Consider the following 16428-nt stretch of genomic DNA (forward strand, 5'->3'; position numbering starts at 1 on the left):
CCAATTTCCAAGTCCAGGTCAAGATCCAAGTTCCAAGTCCAAGTCATGATCCAAATTCCAAGTCGAAGTTGAGTCCAAATCCAAGTCCTAGTCCAGTTACCAGTTTGCTTTCCAATGTTTATGTCCATGTTGACATTTCCGTCCTCACTCTCTGGCCTTCCTAATAACCATCAATAAACACTGTTCTGTTTATACTACTTCTGTTGTCTGTGTCCTGCACTTGGGTCCGCTCCCAATATCCCCTTGTAACAGCCTGTGCCACGTGACAGTGAGTATAGGAATAGAATGAGGTTGAGGATAAATGCATAGCTAAGGAAATGAAGCGGGGGCAGGGATACAGATTTCTGGATCTTTGGGTCCTTTTTCAGGCAGGAATGACCTTTACAAAAAGGATGGGTTGCACTTGAATCCCAGGGGGACCAATATCCTGGCTGGGAGGTTTGCTAAGGCTATTAGGGAGAGATTGAACTAGGATTTCTGGGGAGTGGCAACCAAACTGAAGAGATGGAGGAAAGGACAGTTGGCTCACAAATAGAGAAAGCTTGGAGACAGTGTGAGAGGGAGGATAAGCAGGTGATAGAGAAGGGATGCACTCAGACTGATGGTTTGAGATGTGTCTATTTTAATGCAAGGAGCATTATGAACAAAGAGGATGAGCTTAGAGTGTGGATCAGTATTTGGAGCTATGATGTTATGGCCTTTACAGAGACTTGGAAGACTCAGGGGCAGGAATGGTTACTTAAAGTACCAGGCCATAGATGTTTCAGAAAGGACAGGGAAGGAGGCAAAAGAGGTAGAGTGCAGCACTGATGATCAAAGATAATGTCATGGCTGCAGAAAAGGAGGAAGTCATGGAGGGATTGTCTACAGTGTCTCTGTGGGTGGAAGTTAGAAACAGGACAGGATCAATAACTCCACTGGGTCTTTCTTATAGACCACCCAATAGTAACAGGGACTTCGAGGAACAGATAGGGAGATAGATTATGGAAAGTAATAATTATTATTTTTTAATTTCCCAAATATTGTATGGCATCTCCCTGGAGGAAGGGGTTTAGATTGGGTGGAGTTTGTTAGGTGTGTTCAGGAAGGTTTGCTGACACAATATGTACATAAACCTGCAAGAGAAGTTGCACTTGATCTGGTATTGGGAAGTGAACCTGGTCAGGTGTCAGCTCTCTCAGTGGGAGAGCATTTTGGAGATAGTGATCACAATTCTCTCTCCTTTATCATAACATTGGAGAGAGATAGGAACAGACAAGTTAGGAAATTGTTTAATTGGAGTAAGGGGAAATATGAGGCTATCAGACAGGAACTTGGAAGCATAAATTGGGAAGAGATGTTCTCAGGGAAATGTATGGCAGAAATGAGGCAAATGTTCAGGGGATATTTGTGTGGAGTTCTGCATAGGTACACTCCAATGAGACACGGGAAGGATGGTAGGGTACAGGAACCATGGTGTACAAAGGCTGTTGCAAATCTAGTCAGTAATAAAAGAAAAGCTTATGAAAGGTTGAAAAAGCAAGGTAATGATAGATATCTAGAAGATTATAAGGCTAGCAAAAAGGAGCTGAGGAATGAAATTAGGAGAGCCAGAAGGGGTCATGAGGAGGCCTTGGTGGGCAGGATTACAGAAAATCCCAAGGCATTCTACAAGTATGTGAAGAGCAAGAGGATAAGACATGTGTCAAGTCAAACTTGAGTTTCTAGGAAGTATTGAGACCTAGAGGCAAAAGAAAATAAAATTTAAAAGTAAGAGCAAGAATTCACTGATAGACCAGATGGAACCTACTGCCTGAGTGCTGCTTCTGCCCTGAACATTGGGGAGACCCTGCAGCATAACGGCAGCAGTCCAGGAGCCGCCTTGGAATCCTCGGTAAGATGCCAAACTTTAAATAACTTGAGACTGTTTCATGGAAAAACGCACTGCTGTCACTGCGTTTGGGTTAACTTCACCTTGGGGATCATTGCGCGCAGGCACTTCTTGGAAATGGCGCGAGGCTTAAGAAGAGCTCGTGAACCTTCAAGAGAGTTCGCCCGGTTTGGAAACATAATGGTTGGAGGCCATAATGGTCCATTAGAGAGATGGAGGTGCAGGTCTGAATTCGTCTACAAAGTCCGAGAGGCAGCCAGTTTTTCACCTGATGCTTATGACTTAACCTTATACCTAATGACAACTTAACCTTAACCTTATGACTTACGACTAGACTAATGACTGACTTATAACTGATTAGCTATGACTTATGACAAATGACTACTGACTGATGGAACTAATGGAACTATCAAACTGCCGCACTTGCGAGAAATAAAAGAGAAAGAAAAAGGAAAAGTTGTTTGGTCATTGAGTGGTCATTGGTTAAAAACCTTTAGCTAGGTGCATTCAACTCTTTCAAGTGAGGAAGCTGCACATGTTCAAAAAAGAACAAGTACTCTGACTTGACAGCGTGAGAGAATAGGACCAACCAAGTGTGACAGTGGAAATGTGTGTATGGAACAGGAAGAGATAGCAGAGGTACTGAGTGAATACTTTGCTTCGGTATTCCTTTTGGAGCTTGGCAACTATAGGGATGACTTACAGTAACTGAAAATCTTGAGCATGTAGACATTAACAAAGCGGATGCGCTGGAGCTTTTGGAAAACATCAAGTTGGATAAGTGTTAGGGACCGGATGAGGTGTACCCCAGGCTACTGTGGGAGGCGAGGGACAAGATTGCTGAGTCTCTGGCGATGATCTTTGTATCATCAATTGGGACAGGAAAGGTCCTGGAGGATTGGAGGGTTGTGGATGTTGTTCCTTTATTTAAGAAAGAGAGTAGAGACAGCCCAGGAAATTATAGACCAGTGAGTCTTACTTCAGTGGTTGGTACGCTGATGGAGAAGATCCTGAGAGGCAGGATTTATGAACATTTGGAGTGGCATAATATGATTAGGAATAGTTAGCATGGCTTTGTCAAAGGCATGCCATCCCTTACGAGCCTAATTGAATTTTTTGAGTATGTGACAAAACATATTGATGAAGGAAGAGCAGTAGATGTAGTGTATATGGATTTCAGCAAGACATTAGTTAAGGTACTCTATGCAAGGCTTATTGAGAAAGTAAAGAGACATGGGATCCAAGAAGATATTGCTTTGTGGATCCAGATTTAGCTTGCTCACAGAAGGCAAAGAGTGGTTGTAGACAGGTCATATTCTGCATGGAGGCCAGTGACCAGTGATGTGACTCAGGGATCTGTTCTGGGACCCCTTCTATTCATGATTTTTTTCAGTAATCTGGATTTGGAAGTCGAGGGATGGGTTAGTAAATTTGCTGATAAAAAATGTGGTGAGAGGTGGCAGATGGAGTTTAACCCAGATAAGTGTGAAGTGGTTCATTTGGGTAGATCAAATATGATGGCAGAATATGGTATTAATGGTAAGACTCTTGGCGGTGTGGAGGATCAGAGGAATCTTGGGGTCCAAGTCCATAGGACACCCAGAGATGCTACCCGCCAGTTGAATCTGTGGTTACGAAGGCGTACTCAAACTAGTAAATGAACTTCCATTGACACTGGCCATTTATAGTAAGGAATGGTGTCTTCATGAGTTTGTATTTTAAAGTGAGATTTTGGCTGCGCGTTGGATTGTTTCTGGTTTCTCTTGGCATTTTCTGCATTTATCATCTTGAATTTGTTAATCCTTTAATTTTTATTTTGATAATTCTTTTGTGTTAACCACCTGGTCCTACATTGCCACAAGGAATCCCTCTATTTTTCAGAAGAGCTCTTCAATGCTGAGCCAGATGTTCAATATTACTTTTTCAATATCTAGTCTGATTAGTTCATGGGGATGTCTTCCATGGAGAGTTACGCTCTTCTATTGCTTAACTTTTCTACTAATAATTTCCTCATTTTCTCTGGCATATGCTCTTATATGCTTCTTAACAGAATTCCATTTGCTTTGTGGAGTGCTAAATCGTATTTTTGTTGATGAAAATATATCCTTAGAAGTTTAGTGATGCACACAGAATGCTAGAGGAACTCAACGGACCAGGCTGCTGTTCTGTAAGTTTTTATGTCTGCTATTCTTCTTCCTCCTCCTGTCCTAAGTAGTGAAGATCAAAAAATATTTGAGTGTATATTATGCTTTCTAAAATCTGTCATTTCAGTTCTTTTTATTTTATTTGTAAATTTTCCAGGTTGGTTTCAGACCAAGATATTATGTCAAAAGAATACATTATTATGGGTATAATGGAAGTGTTTATTGCATTTATTATATTTTTACTGTTGAGCTCTGTTTGGCAGATTTTCTTAAGCCTTGAAGTAAATTTTGTCAAAAGTTTTTCCTTTAAAAGAGTTTGATCTTTTATCTTTGCTTGTTGATATCCCAGATTGTTACATCAGTGTATTGTATCCTTCTTCTCTGTTTTGTATTCTACTAGCTCAATTACACCTCTCTTTATGTTTAATGTTTTGTACCTATCTAGTCCAAAGTTCATGTTTATATCTTTAGAAATTATTACGATTTTTTTCATTTGTATTTGCACAGTTTGTTGTCTTGGACACACTAATTGGTGTAGTCATTCTTTGATTCTATTATGGTTTTTGGACTTACTGTGTATGCCCATGAGAAGATTAATCTCAGAATTGAATATGGTGACATATATGTACTTAGATAATAAATTTACTTTAAGCTCTGAACTTTGAACTTTAGGATTATGGTATTGAAGTTGCATCAATGTCCAAGAAATAGATGTAGGTATCTTTATTACCCGAATGTTCCAGAGAGGGTATCTAGTGTGGACTTGTTTTGACAGCAAATGAATTGCAATGGTTGAGTTTATCTGGGAGGTTGAAGTTGATGTGTGTAATGACCAGCATCGAGAAGCACATCATGATGGTGAATATCAGGATGATTGTGATTTCTTTCATCAAATCAAAATGTCATATTGGAGGAGGGATAAGTTAAAGACACCTCCTCAAACCTACCCTTTGAGGAGAACACCCCTCCAGACCATTAGAAATTTGTCTCTGACACAATCACTGACCTTTTCTTCTCTAAGGAATTTCCATCCATTGCCACCAAATTCATAGTTCCCTTACAGTGGCACAGCCCACTTCTACCTCCTACTCAGGATCCACAAACAGGACTGTATGCCTATTATCTCTGCCTGTTCCTGCCCCAGTAAACTCATGCCCTCATACTTTGATTCCATTCTATTCCCCCTTGGTTCAGTCGCTTCCCAACTACATCCACAGCAGTTCTCATGTCCACGATCTCATCAGTGACTTTCAATTCCCTGTCCCAACAGTCTCAATTTCAACATGGATGTTCAGTCCCTATACACTACTATCCCCCATCAAAAGGGCCTTAAATCTTTCTGCTTTTTTTGTTGACAAAACAACCAATCAATTCCTTTCCAACTCCACCCTCCTCCAACTGGCAGGACTGCTCCTCATTCTCTACAAATTTTCCTTCAGCTCCTCCCACTTTTTCCAAACTCAAGAGGTAGCCATGGCCACCCGTATGGGCCCCAGGTATACCTGCCACTATGTTGGCTGCATCAAACAATCCATGTTCGGAGCTTTCCCCTGCAATACTCTCCAACTGCTCTTCCGCTCCATTGACAACTACATGGGTGCTGCTTCGTTCACCCATGTTGAACTCATGAATTCCATCAATTTAGTTTCTAATTTCCACCCTGGCTTAAATTCACAGCCCATCTCTGAGCTTTCTCAATCTCTCTGTCTCTGTCTCTGGAGACAACCGTCAACTGACACCTTTTATAAACCTACTGATTCCATTGGTTATATTGACTGTGCTATCTCCTATAAAAATACATTTCTCTTTCCTCTATTCCTTCAGATCTGCCATATCTGTTCCCAGGACTCAGCTTACCATTCCAAAACATCAAAGATGTCTTCCTTCTTCAAAGAATAGGATTTCCTTCCTCCACTATTGATGCTGCCCTCACTCGCATCTCCTCCATTTCCTGAACATCCACACTCAGCCCATCTTCCCACCACCTTAACAGTGATAGAGTTCCTCTTGTCCTTACCTACTACCCCATTGGTTTCCACATTCAACAGATCACACTCTGTAAATACTGCCATCACAAAAGGGATCCTTCCACTAAACTTGTCTTTACCTCCTCCCAACCACCTGCTTCCCACAAGAATCAGTACCTCCGGGATTCTCTTGTCCATTCATCCCTCCTCTCTAATCTCCCTCCAAGGACTTTTCTTTGCAAGCAGCCTCTGCATTCACCTTCTCCCTCTGTCACCAGCAGATTGTTTGTCGATAAAAATACAGGCATTTGCTGCTCTAATGACAATCGTCTCAGCAGTTCCCAATATATCCATTAAATGCTTGCAAACTGCTGAGAGATTTAGTCAGCTCCAATTTATCAGCTCATATTAACTAAAGAGTAACAGGAAAATATTTCAACTGCATTTATCCTTATCCACCTCTTCCCACCAAAGGGAGAGTATAAATTAGGTTGTAAAAGTAACACAATTTGTTCTCAGCAGAACAAGGCAGTTCTCGTTACATCAGACAACAAGGTTGTCTTGGACCTGTAACTCATACTCATCCATTACTGATGGTATATACGAGCCATCAGGAACACAATTTCAAACCAGTTTGAAAATGAGAACAAGAGGCCTTCGTTGTCAGGGACGACCATGGATGCTGCATCGTAGCTGTCAAGATACTCAAGCCAGGGCAGTATAATATGAAGAGCAAACTGTTGTCCGTGCAGCAGGCTCCCCCTCTCCATTCATCTGATGAACTCAAAGGAACAGCAGAGACTGATACAGTTTGACACCAGCAGCATTGCAGGAGTTTTCAGTCAACATTGAACTCAGCATAGGTCAGCCTTTGAGAATCCAGCTCCATATGGTGACTAAGGCTGATGAGCCCCGTTGCCAAAAGCACTGGTTTTCAGGCACTAGTAGCCCACCTTTGACCCTTCTCCTGTCAGTAGAAACAGTTCCTCCAGGCTTAGTACTAAGCCATACATGGACAGGAGGTGGACTTGCTTGTCAGAGGCTATTTGAGCTGCACACCATTGGGAGCATTCAATAGGTAGTGGGAGTTTGTCCCCATTATCACCCTTGGCTATAGAAACCTCACAGAACTATTGATTATAAAAGAGAACTTTCTGTATTTGGGTAACAGGGGCAATGTACTTTTCAGCATTGTCGGAGAGACTTTGAAGAAATTTTGGTAGCATATGGACCATCACACACTAAATGCTGGAGGAATTCAGCAAGTCAGGCAGCAACTATGGAGGGGAATAAACAGTTAATATTTTGGGCAGAGACCCTTCATCAGGCCTGGAAAGAGGCTAAAATAAGATGGTGAGTAGAGAGAAAGGAATAAGAGCTGGCAGGTGATAGGTGTTCCCAGGTGAGGAGGAAGGTAGGTGAGTGGCAAAAGGCAAGTAGCTGGAAAGGGTTAGATGGCAGAGGAAAGATCAGCAGGATCTGACAGGAAAGAGCAGGGGACCATGGAGGAAAAGGAAAGAGCAGGAGCTTCAGTGGGAGACAATGGGTAAGTGAGGAGAAGAGGAGGGATGAGAGAGTAATCAAAATAGGGAATGGAATAAGAGAGAATGGGAAGGATGAGAAATTTTCAGAAGTTGGAGATATCAAAGGGCATGCCATCAATTCCTGCCTTAGGTTAGTCTCACTTTGACGGTAGGGAAGGACATGGACTGACATTTCAGAATATGGAGTTGAATTGAAATGGGTGGCATATGTCTTCGACTCTGTGATAGACTAGTGCAGCAATTACAGAGGACCTGGCAGAGATATTCAGATATATTTCAAATATCAGAGATATTTGAAGACCGATGAATACCAAATGTTGTTCTGTTGTTCAAGAAATGCTTGACAAATTAGCCAGGAAATGGTATGATGAAAAGGCAGTGGACTTTGCCCACATGGATTTCAACAAGGTGTTGGACAAAGTCCTGCATGAAAGGCTGATCCCTAAAGGTGAAGTGGCTTGTATATTCAAAGTTGGCTCAGTGGGAGAAGCCAGGGTGGTAGTAGATGGTTGTCTCTCTGACTGGATGGAAGCCTGTGACCAGTGATGTGCCGCTGGGAATAGATGTTGGGTCTGTTTATCATCCACATTAATGATTTAGATGATAATGTGATAAACTGAATCAGAACATTTGTGCATTGCACAAGGACTGGGAGGTGTACTGGACAGCAAAGAAGACTTTTAAAATATACAGTGGTATCTGGACCAGCAGGGAAAATAGGCTGAAAAATAACAGAAAATTATGTGATGTTGCACTTTGAGAGGACAAACCATCTTTCGCTGTGAGCCCGAAGACTAAAGATCTTTGTGATATTCAGGCACAGAGCTTGTAAAAACAATGTAACGGACTTTTTAATATCGTAAACCAGTGATTGTTACGTCTCCTGCTCACTGTGAAAATGGTGTCACCTCCCTCTCCTTTGTTAGGGAGAGAGAGAACCTGTGGATGCTGGATGAAATAGAAACATAGAAAACCTACAGCACAATACAGGCCCTTCGGCCCACAAAGTTGTGCTGTACATGTCCCTACCTTAGAAATTACTCGGCTTACCTATAGCTCTCTATTTTACTAAGCTCCATGTACCTACCTAAAAGCCTCTTAAAAGACCCTATCATATCTGCCTCCACCACCATTGCTGGCAGCCCATTCCATGCACTCACCACTCTCTGAGTTAAAAAAATGGGATAGTCTTTGTGGTAACAGCAGTTCTGTGTCTTTGCTATTGCCTAGCTCATGCTTGCACTCAGTAGCTGGTGCACTTTTTTACTGGGGGACGGGGGATTGTGGATGTTTGTGAAGAAAAGGCATTTCAAGATATATATTGTATACATTTCTCTGGCATTAAATTGGACCTTTAAACCTTTGAGGCTGAATTTGGAGAATTGGGTGCAATGCCTACCTATACTGGTTACCCACCTGCAGGAAAGATATCAAAAATATTCAAAGGCTGCAGGGAGAATTTATAAGGATACTTGAGGACTTGAATTATAGTGAAAGATTAAATTGTTTCAGACATTTTTTCACAAGAGTGTAAGACAATGAAGGGAGATTGGATAGAGGTATACTGACTTATCAGGGATATAGGTAGTGTGAATGCTTGCAGGCCTTTTCACTTCAAGTTGACTGTGTCTGGAACTAGAGGTCACATGGTTAGAGTAAAAGGTGAAATGTTTAAAGGGAGCTTGAGAGGAGAATTCTTCACTCAGAAGGTGATGACTGTGTGGAACGAGCTGTCAGTGAAAGTGGTGGATGTGGGTTCAATTGTAACATTTAAGGGTAATTTGAATATGTACATGGATGACAGGGTTATGGAGTTGATATGGTCCAGATACAGGTAAATGGGATAGTTTGACATAGACTAGATGGGCAGTTTCTCTAGATGGCCTGTTTCTCTGCTGTAGTATTCTGTGATTCTATGACCACTGAACATAAAATGCATGAAGAAGATGTGGACATTTGACTTTATTGGATGCTTTGAGATTTTTCTTCACCCATTTCCATCTTCTGTAGTTTTGGCCACTTGATTCATTATTGTATTTTGCACTGCCAATGTTCCCTCCTTACTCAGTGGTATCTGAAACCTGTGTGAGCATCATCAGGTTTTCTGTGTGAACCATGAACTCCGTTTCTCTCCGCTCTGTTGCTCTCCGACCTGCCGAATGCTTGGACTGCTTTAGGTTTTCTTTCAGGTTTGCAGCAGCTGCAGTATTTTACTTTTATATGCAACTCCTCGTTCCTGCATCTGGTCACTAAAATACATCTGAGAAGTTGAGGCCTCTGAGGTTTACCACCTAACATACATTGCTGATATCAGACACTTTCTCTATCTTTTGATTCTTTACTCATCTTTTAAACTTATCTCAGATTTTGTGTGCTCACATTTGTGGAACCTGGTAAAATCTTTCCAATGTTCAAAGTGCAAACATGTCACCACATACAACCCCAGGATTCTTTTTCCTGTAAATACTCAGCAAACCTACAGAAAAGTAACTGTGAACAGGATCAATGACAAAGCAAGAGTACAGAAGACAACAATGTCTGCAAATGCAAATATGAATAAATAGCAATAAATACCAAGATAAAGAATCATGAAAGTGAGATCATTGGTTGTGAGATCACTGGAAATAGAATGAGAGTAGTTATCTCATTTGTTCAAGAGCCTGATGGTTGTAGGGTAGTATCTGTTTTTGAACCTGGTGGTGTGAGTCCTGAAGCACTTGTACCTTCTACCTGATGGCAGCAGCGTGAGAAAATCATGGCATGGGTGGTGTGGATCTCTGACAATGGATGCTGCTTTTCTATGCCAACATTTCATGTAGATGTCCGCAATGGTTGGTAGGGTTTTACACCTGATGTACTGCGTCAAATCCACTACCTTCTGTAGGATTTTCCACTTAAAGGCATTGGTGTTCACATATCAGGCCTTGATGCAGCCAGTCAGAACACTTTCCACCACACATAAGACCATAAAGTATAGGAGAAGAAGTAGGCTATTCAGCCCATCGAGTCTGCTCTGCCATTCAATCATGGGCTGATCCAATTCTTACAGTCATCCCCACTCCTCTGCTTTCTCCCCATACTGTTTCATGCCCTGGCTAATCGAGAACCTACCTATCTCTGCCTTAAATGCACACAATGACTTGGCCTCCACAGCCACTCATGGCATTAAATTCCACAGATTTACCACTCTCTGACTAAAGTAATTTCTCCACATTTCTGTTCTAAATGGAAGTCTTTCAATCCTGAAGTCATGTCCTCTTGTCCTAGACTCCCCTACCATGGGAAATAACATTGCCATATCCAATCTGCTAAGGCTTTTTAATATTTGGATTGTTTCTATGGGATTCCATAGCTCATTCTCCTGAACTCAAGGGAATACAGCCCAAGAGCTGCCAGATGTTCCTCATACAGTAACCCTTTCATTCCTGGAATCATTCTTGTATCTGTAGAGGCTTGTCAAGGATTTTGATAACATGCCGAATCTCAGCAGACTTCTCGGGATGTTAAGGTACTGTCATGCTTTCTTTGCAATTACATTTATATGATGGGACAGGACAGGTCCTCTGAGATAGTGTCACCAAGGAATGTAAAGTCACTGAGGCTCTTCGTCTCCGATCCTCTGATGAGTGGATTTCTCCGACAGTCTACAATCCCTCCCCTTTGTCGTGCTGACGTTGAGTGAGAGGTTATTGTTGTGACACCACTCAACCAGATTTTCAGTCCATCTGTATATTGATTCATCACCCACTTTGACTCTGTGTACAACTTGAATCTGGTACTGAAGCTGCACATTCATAGGTGTATAGCAAGTAGAGCAGGGGGAGTAAAACTTTTGTTTACCATGCTCAATAGGAACTGTAGAAGATTATACTTCGGTGTCTCAGCTCAGGGTGAACCAAGAAAAACCCAACATTTCAGAGTTTTTAAACCACAGATTTAGATTCACATGACTCATTAAACCTTTCAGTACAAAAACAAGACCTTTGGCTCAACTTGTTCATGCAGACTGTGTTGCCCAGCATGCATTTGGCCCAAATACTGCTAACCCACTCCTCGCTATGTACTTATCTAGATGGCTTTTATATGTTGCTAATGATGAAAAGTTACAAAGTACGTTTAATTATCAAAGTATGCATGCCATGCATCAGATAACCTTGAGATTTGTCTCCTAACAGGCAGCCACGAGACAAAGAGACACAAAACCAACACAATATATAAGAAAAAAAGACTGTCTAATGCCCAATGTGCAGAGAATAATAAAACCACCTCATGTCCATTAAAGTTAATGGAATAAAATAAGAAATATAAAAGACCATTGAGCACCCAATGTGCAAAGAACTAAACATCATGCGGACAGTAACTGCAAGCAGAAACAATAATATTCTCACAGGCAGATTTATGAGAACTTTTGTGAGTCATTTCAACTAATATGGCAGGGGGATGGGAATCAGTATGATAGAGCTGAGGTTGAGCCAGCAGGCTGATAAGTAGACGATGGGTGGAACAGGAATGTGAGGAAGGACAAGCCAATGATTAGGTACAGATGCAGAAAGAACAAAGAGTTAAGTTCTAACACAGAGGCAAAATTCAAAAGAGCAAAGAATGTAGGACCGAAGGTGCTGTATTTAAATGTGACTAGCATTCAGAATACAGTGAATGAACTCATGGCGCACTTAGAGATTGGTCAGTATGACGTTCTAGGCATCACTGAGTCGTAGCTGAAAGAAGACCATTAGTTGGGAGCTTAACATCAAATGATATACTTTATATTGAAAGGACAGGCAGACAGCGGTTTTGCTCTGTTGGTAAGAGATGGAATTAAATCCTTAGAAATAGGTGACATTGCATCAAAAGATGTTGCATCTTTGTGGGTGGAGTTAAGAAGCCGCAATGATGTAAATACCAGTATAGGAGTAAGATATGGTCTTCCAAATAGTAGCCAAGATGTGGGGGTGATATTACAAAAAGAGTGGGAAAAAGCATGTAATAAGGGTAATGACACAATTGTAGTGGGGGGCTTCAATATGCAAGGGGATTGGGAAAATCAGGTTGGTGTTGGATCGCAAGAGAAGGAAATTGTTGAATGCTGATGAGATGGCTTTTTAGAGCATCTTGTGTTTGAGTCTACTCAGGGAAAGGTTATCATAGATTGGAAGTTGTGTAATAACCCAGATCTTATTAGGGAGCTTAATGTAAAGGAACACTTAGGAGGAGGTGATCTTAATATGAGTGAATTCATGCTGTAGTTTAAGAGGAAGAAGCATAAGTCACATGTATCAGTATCACAATGGAATTAAAGAGAATTACAGGGGCATGAAAGAGGAGCTTGCCCAGGTGGATTGGAGGAGGTACTGCCAGGATGATAGCAGAACAGAGATGGCTGAAGTTTCTGGGGGTAGTTCACAAGGTGCAGGATAGATATGTTCCTCAGAGGAAGAAGTTCTCAAATGGCAGGGGTAGGCAACCATAACTGGCAAGGGAAGTTAAGTACTGCATAAAAGCCAAGGAAAGAGCATATAAGTATCAAAAGTGAGTGGGAAGTTGGATAGTTCATTGTAAAAGACACTCCCATTGTGCCAGAGGTCTGTGACTGTCAGGGAGCAAGAGAGCTATTAGAAAGGAAAGAGTACAAGGCAAACTCAAAGATCTTAAGGTGGGTAGGTCATCTGGACCAGATGGACTACATCCCAGAATCCTGAAATAGGCTGTTGAAGAGATAACAGATGCATTGGTCATGATCTTTCAGGAATCACTTGATTCTGGCATGGTCCTGGCAGACTGGAAGATTGCAAATGCCTCTCCACTCTTTAAGAATGGAGGAAGGCTAAAGAAAAGAAATTTTAGGCCAATTGGTCTAACTTCAGTGGTTTAGGAATTGTTGAAGTCTATTATGATGTCTTCTATTAAGGTTTTGAAATACCTGGAGACTAATGATGAAATAAGTCAAAGTCAGCATAGTTTCTGTGAAGAGAAATCTTGCCTGACAAATCTGTTAAAGTTTTTTGAAGAAGTAACAAGCAGGGTGGGAGAAAGGAGAAGCAGCTGATGTCACTTACTTTGATTTTCAGAAGGCATTTGATAAGGTGCCGCACATGAGGCTGCTTAACAAGATAAAATCCTACGGCATTACTACTGGCATGGGTAGAGGAATGGCTGACAGGCAGGAGGCAGTGAGTGGGAATAAAAGAGGCCTTTACTAGTTGGCTTCCAGTGACTAGTGGTGTTCCTCAGGAGTCAGTATTCGGACCGCTAATTCTCACATTGTAAACACAAAGTACACTGCAGATGCTGTGGTCAAATCAAGACATACAAAAAAGCTGGAATGCTGCCCGACCTGCTGAGTTCATCCAGCTTTTTGGTACATCTTAATTCTCACATTGTTTGTCTATAATTTGGATAGTGGAATTGATGGCTTTCTGGAAAGTTTTCAGTTGATACAAAGATAGGTAGAGGGGTAGGTAGTGCCGAGGAAACAGTGCAATTGCAGCAGGACGTAGACAAGTTGGGAGGATGAGCAAAGAAGTGGCAGATACAATACAGTGTTGGAAGATGTATGACAATGCATTTTGGTAAAAAGGTCAATAGTGCAAAATTATCTAAATGGAGAGAAGGTTCAAACATCTGAAGTGCAGAGGGACTTAGAAGTCCTCGTGCATGACTCCCAGAAATTTAATTTACAGGTTGAGTCTGTGTTAAAGAAGACAAATGCAATGTTGGCATTTATTTCAAGGGGCATAAAATATAAAAGCAAGGAGATAATTCTGAGCCTTTATAAGACACTAATCAGGCCACAGTTGGAGTATTGTCAACAGTTTTGGGCTCCACACCTCAGAAAGGATATGTTGTCATTGGTGAGAGTCCTGAGGAGGTTCACGAGATTGATATTGAAAATTAAAGGGTTAAGATATGGGGAGTGTTTAGCAGCTTTGGGCCTGTACTCACTGGAATTTAGAAGAACGAATGGGGATCTCATAGAAACCTACTGAATGTTGGAAGAACTAGATTGGGGTTGATGTAGAGAGAATGTTTCCTTTGCTGGTTGTTTCCAGAACTATAGGTCACAACCTCAAAATTGAGTGGTGACCTTAAAGAACACAGATAAGGAGGAATACTTTTAGCCAGAGAGTAGTGATTCTGTCACACACTGTGGTAGAGTCCAAGACCATGGGTATATTCAAGATGGAAGTTCCTATTGTGTGCAATCAAAATTGAATTGAATTGGCTTTATTACTTACATCCTTCATATACATGAGAAGGAAAAATTTTTACATTACATCTCTGTCTAAATGTGCAATGTGCAATTTACAGTAATTTGGAATAAATATTCTGTACAATAGGACAGTCAATATAACATGAATTAATCAGTCTGATGGCCTGGTGTGAGAAGCTGTTCTGGATCCTATTAGTCCTGGCTGTTATGTTGCAGTACCATTTCATGGAAGGTAGCAGATGGAGTAGATTGTGGTTGTGGTGACTCGGGTCCCCAATGATCCTTCAGACCCTCTTTAAAATATCTTTAAAATGACCTGTCTTTTAAATCTCCTGAATAGTGGGAAGTTCACATCTACAAATGTGTTGGGCTGTCCACACCACTCTTTGGAGACACCTGCGATTGAGGGAAATACAGTTCCCAATCTCTCCTTATGACACAAACCCCCAGGACCAGACAACATCCTGCTGGATAGTTTCTGCACTCTTTCTAGTTCAATAACATCCTTCCTATCACAGGATGATCAAAACTGAGCACATTACCACTGCCCACAACTGGTCAATTAAACTCAAAGGCAGATTTAACCAGTCTCAGACTGGGTGACCCCACTCTGGGAATTTACTCACCCACTGCACAGACGGACAGAGTCAAGGTTGTGATTATCGCTGCAAACATTTCTTCTCGCTTGTTTTTGAAAAACTAAATTTCTGCTTATTGGAATCTGATGTTCCCCATCGGTATTTCACAAGTGACTGATTCCCTTTTGATTTCCCCACATGCTTATTTCAGCACAAAGACACGGGGTGTGAAGAGGAAGTGTTGAGGGAAAGTGGGCAGCCCTGCGGAAACTGCTGAAAAAATACCAACAAATTGCAGAGTAGCTGAATGTTTTTATCCACATTTACATGTCTGTCACTGAAACTCACTCCTTATGCCCACACACCATTATCAGATTCAAACATGAGAAATAAGGCTAGCACACTAAAGTACAACTGCAGATGCTGTGGATCAAAGAATATGTACACAACGCTGGAAGAACTCAGCAGGTCAGGCAGCATCCGTGAGAAAAGAGTAGCCAACGTTTTGAGCTGAGATCCGAATGCGGGGGAAGAGAGGGCTGAAGCCCAGTAATAGAGATAGGGGAGGAGGTAGGGCCTAGAGGCACCAGGTGGAAAGCCAGTCAGAGGAAAGTTAGGGGGAGGGGGAGGGGATAAGCATGAAAGAACTGTAGAGATAAAGAAGCAGAAAGTTGAATGGGGAGAGAGGCAGAGAGGGACCTGGGATAGGGGAAGGGGGACGGGGAGGGAATTACCAGAAATTGGAGAATTCAATGTTCATACCACCAGGCTGAAGGCTACCCAGACGTTAGATGAGGTGTTGCTCCTCCATATCCAACATATTATCCTCCGCAACTTCTGCCACCTTCAACAGGACCCCACCACCGAGCACATCTTTCCCTCCCTACCCCTCTCAGCTTTTCGCAGGGATCGTTCCCTCCGCGACTACCTGGTCCACACATCCCTCCCCACAGAACTCCCACCTGGCACTTATCCCTGCAAGCGCAAGTGCTACACCTGTCCACACACCTCCCCCCTTACCACCATTCCGGGCCCCAGACAGTCCTTCCAGGTGAGGCAACACTTCACCTGCGAGTCTGCTGGAGTCGTCTATTGCATCCGGTGCTCTCAGTGTG

General features: G+C 42.0%; 1 protein-coding gene across 1 annotated transcript in view; it reads right to left on the reverse strand.

Moving 5' to 3' along the window:
* Positions 1 to 15460, reverse strand: part of LOC132402582 (uncharacterized) — a 104523-nt gene extending 89063 nt beyond the window's left edge. Inside the window, exon 1 of the mRNA XM_059985477.1 lies at positions 15362 to 15460. Within this exon, the coding sequence (XP_059841460.1) occupies positions 15362 to 15410 (49 nt within the window). The 5' untranslated portion in view covers positions 15411 to 15460. The remainder of the gene's footprint in view (positions 1 to 15361) is intronic.
* Between the last annotated feature and the right edge of the window lie 968 nt (positions 15461 to 16428).

This window comes from Hypanus sabinus, chromosome 12, assembly GCF_030144855.1.
Source record: "Hypanus sabinus isolate sHypSab1 chromosome 12, sHypSab1.hap1, whole genome shotgun sequence".
Lineage (NCBI taxonomy): Eukaryota > Metazoa > Chordata > Chondrichthyes > Myliobatiformes > Dasyatidae > Hypanus > Hypanus sabinus.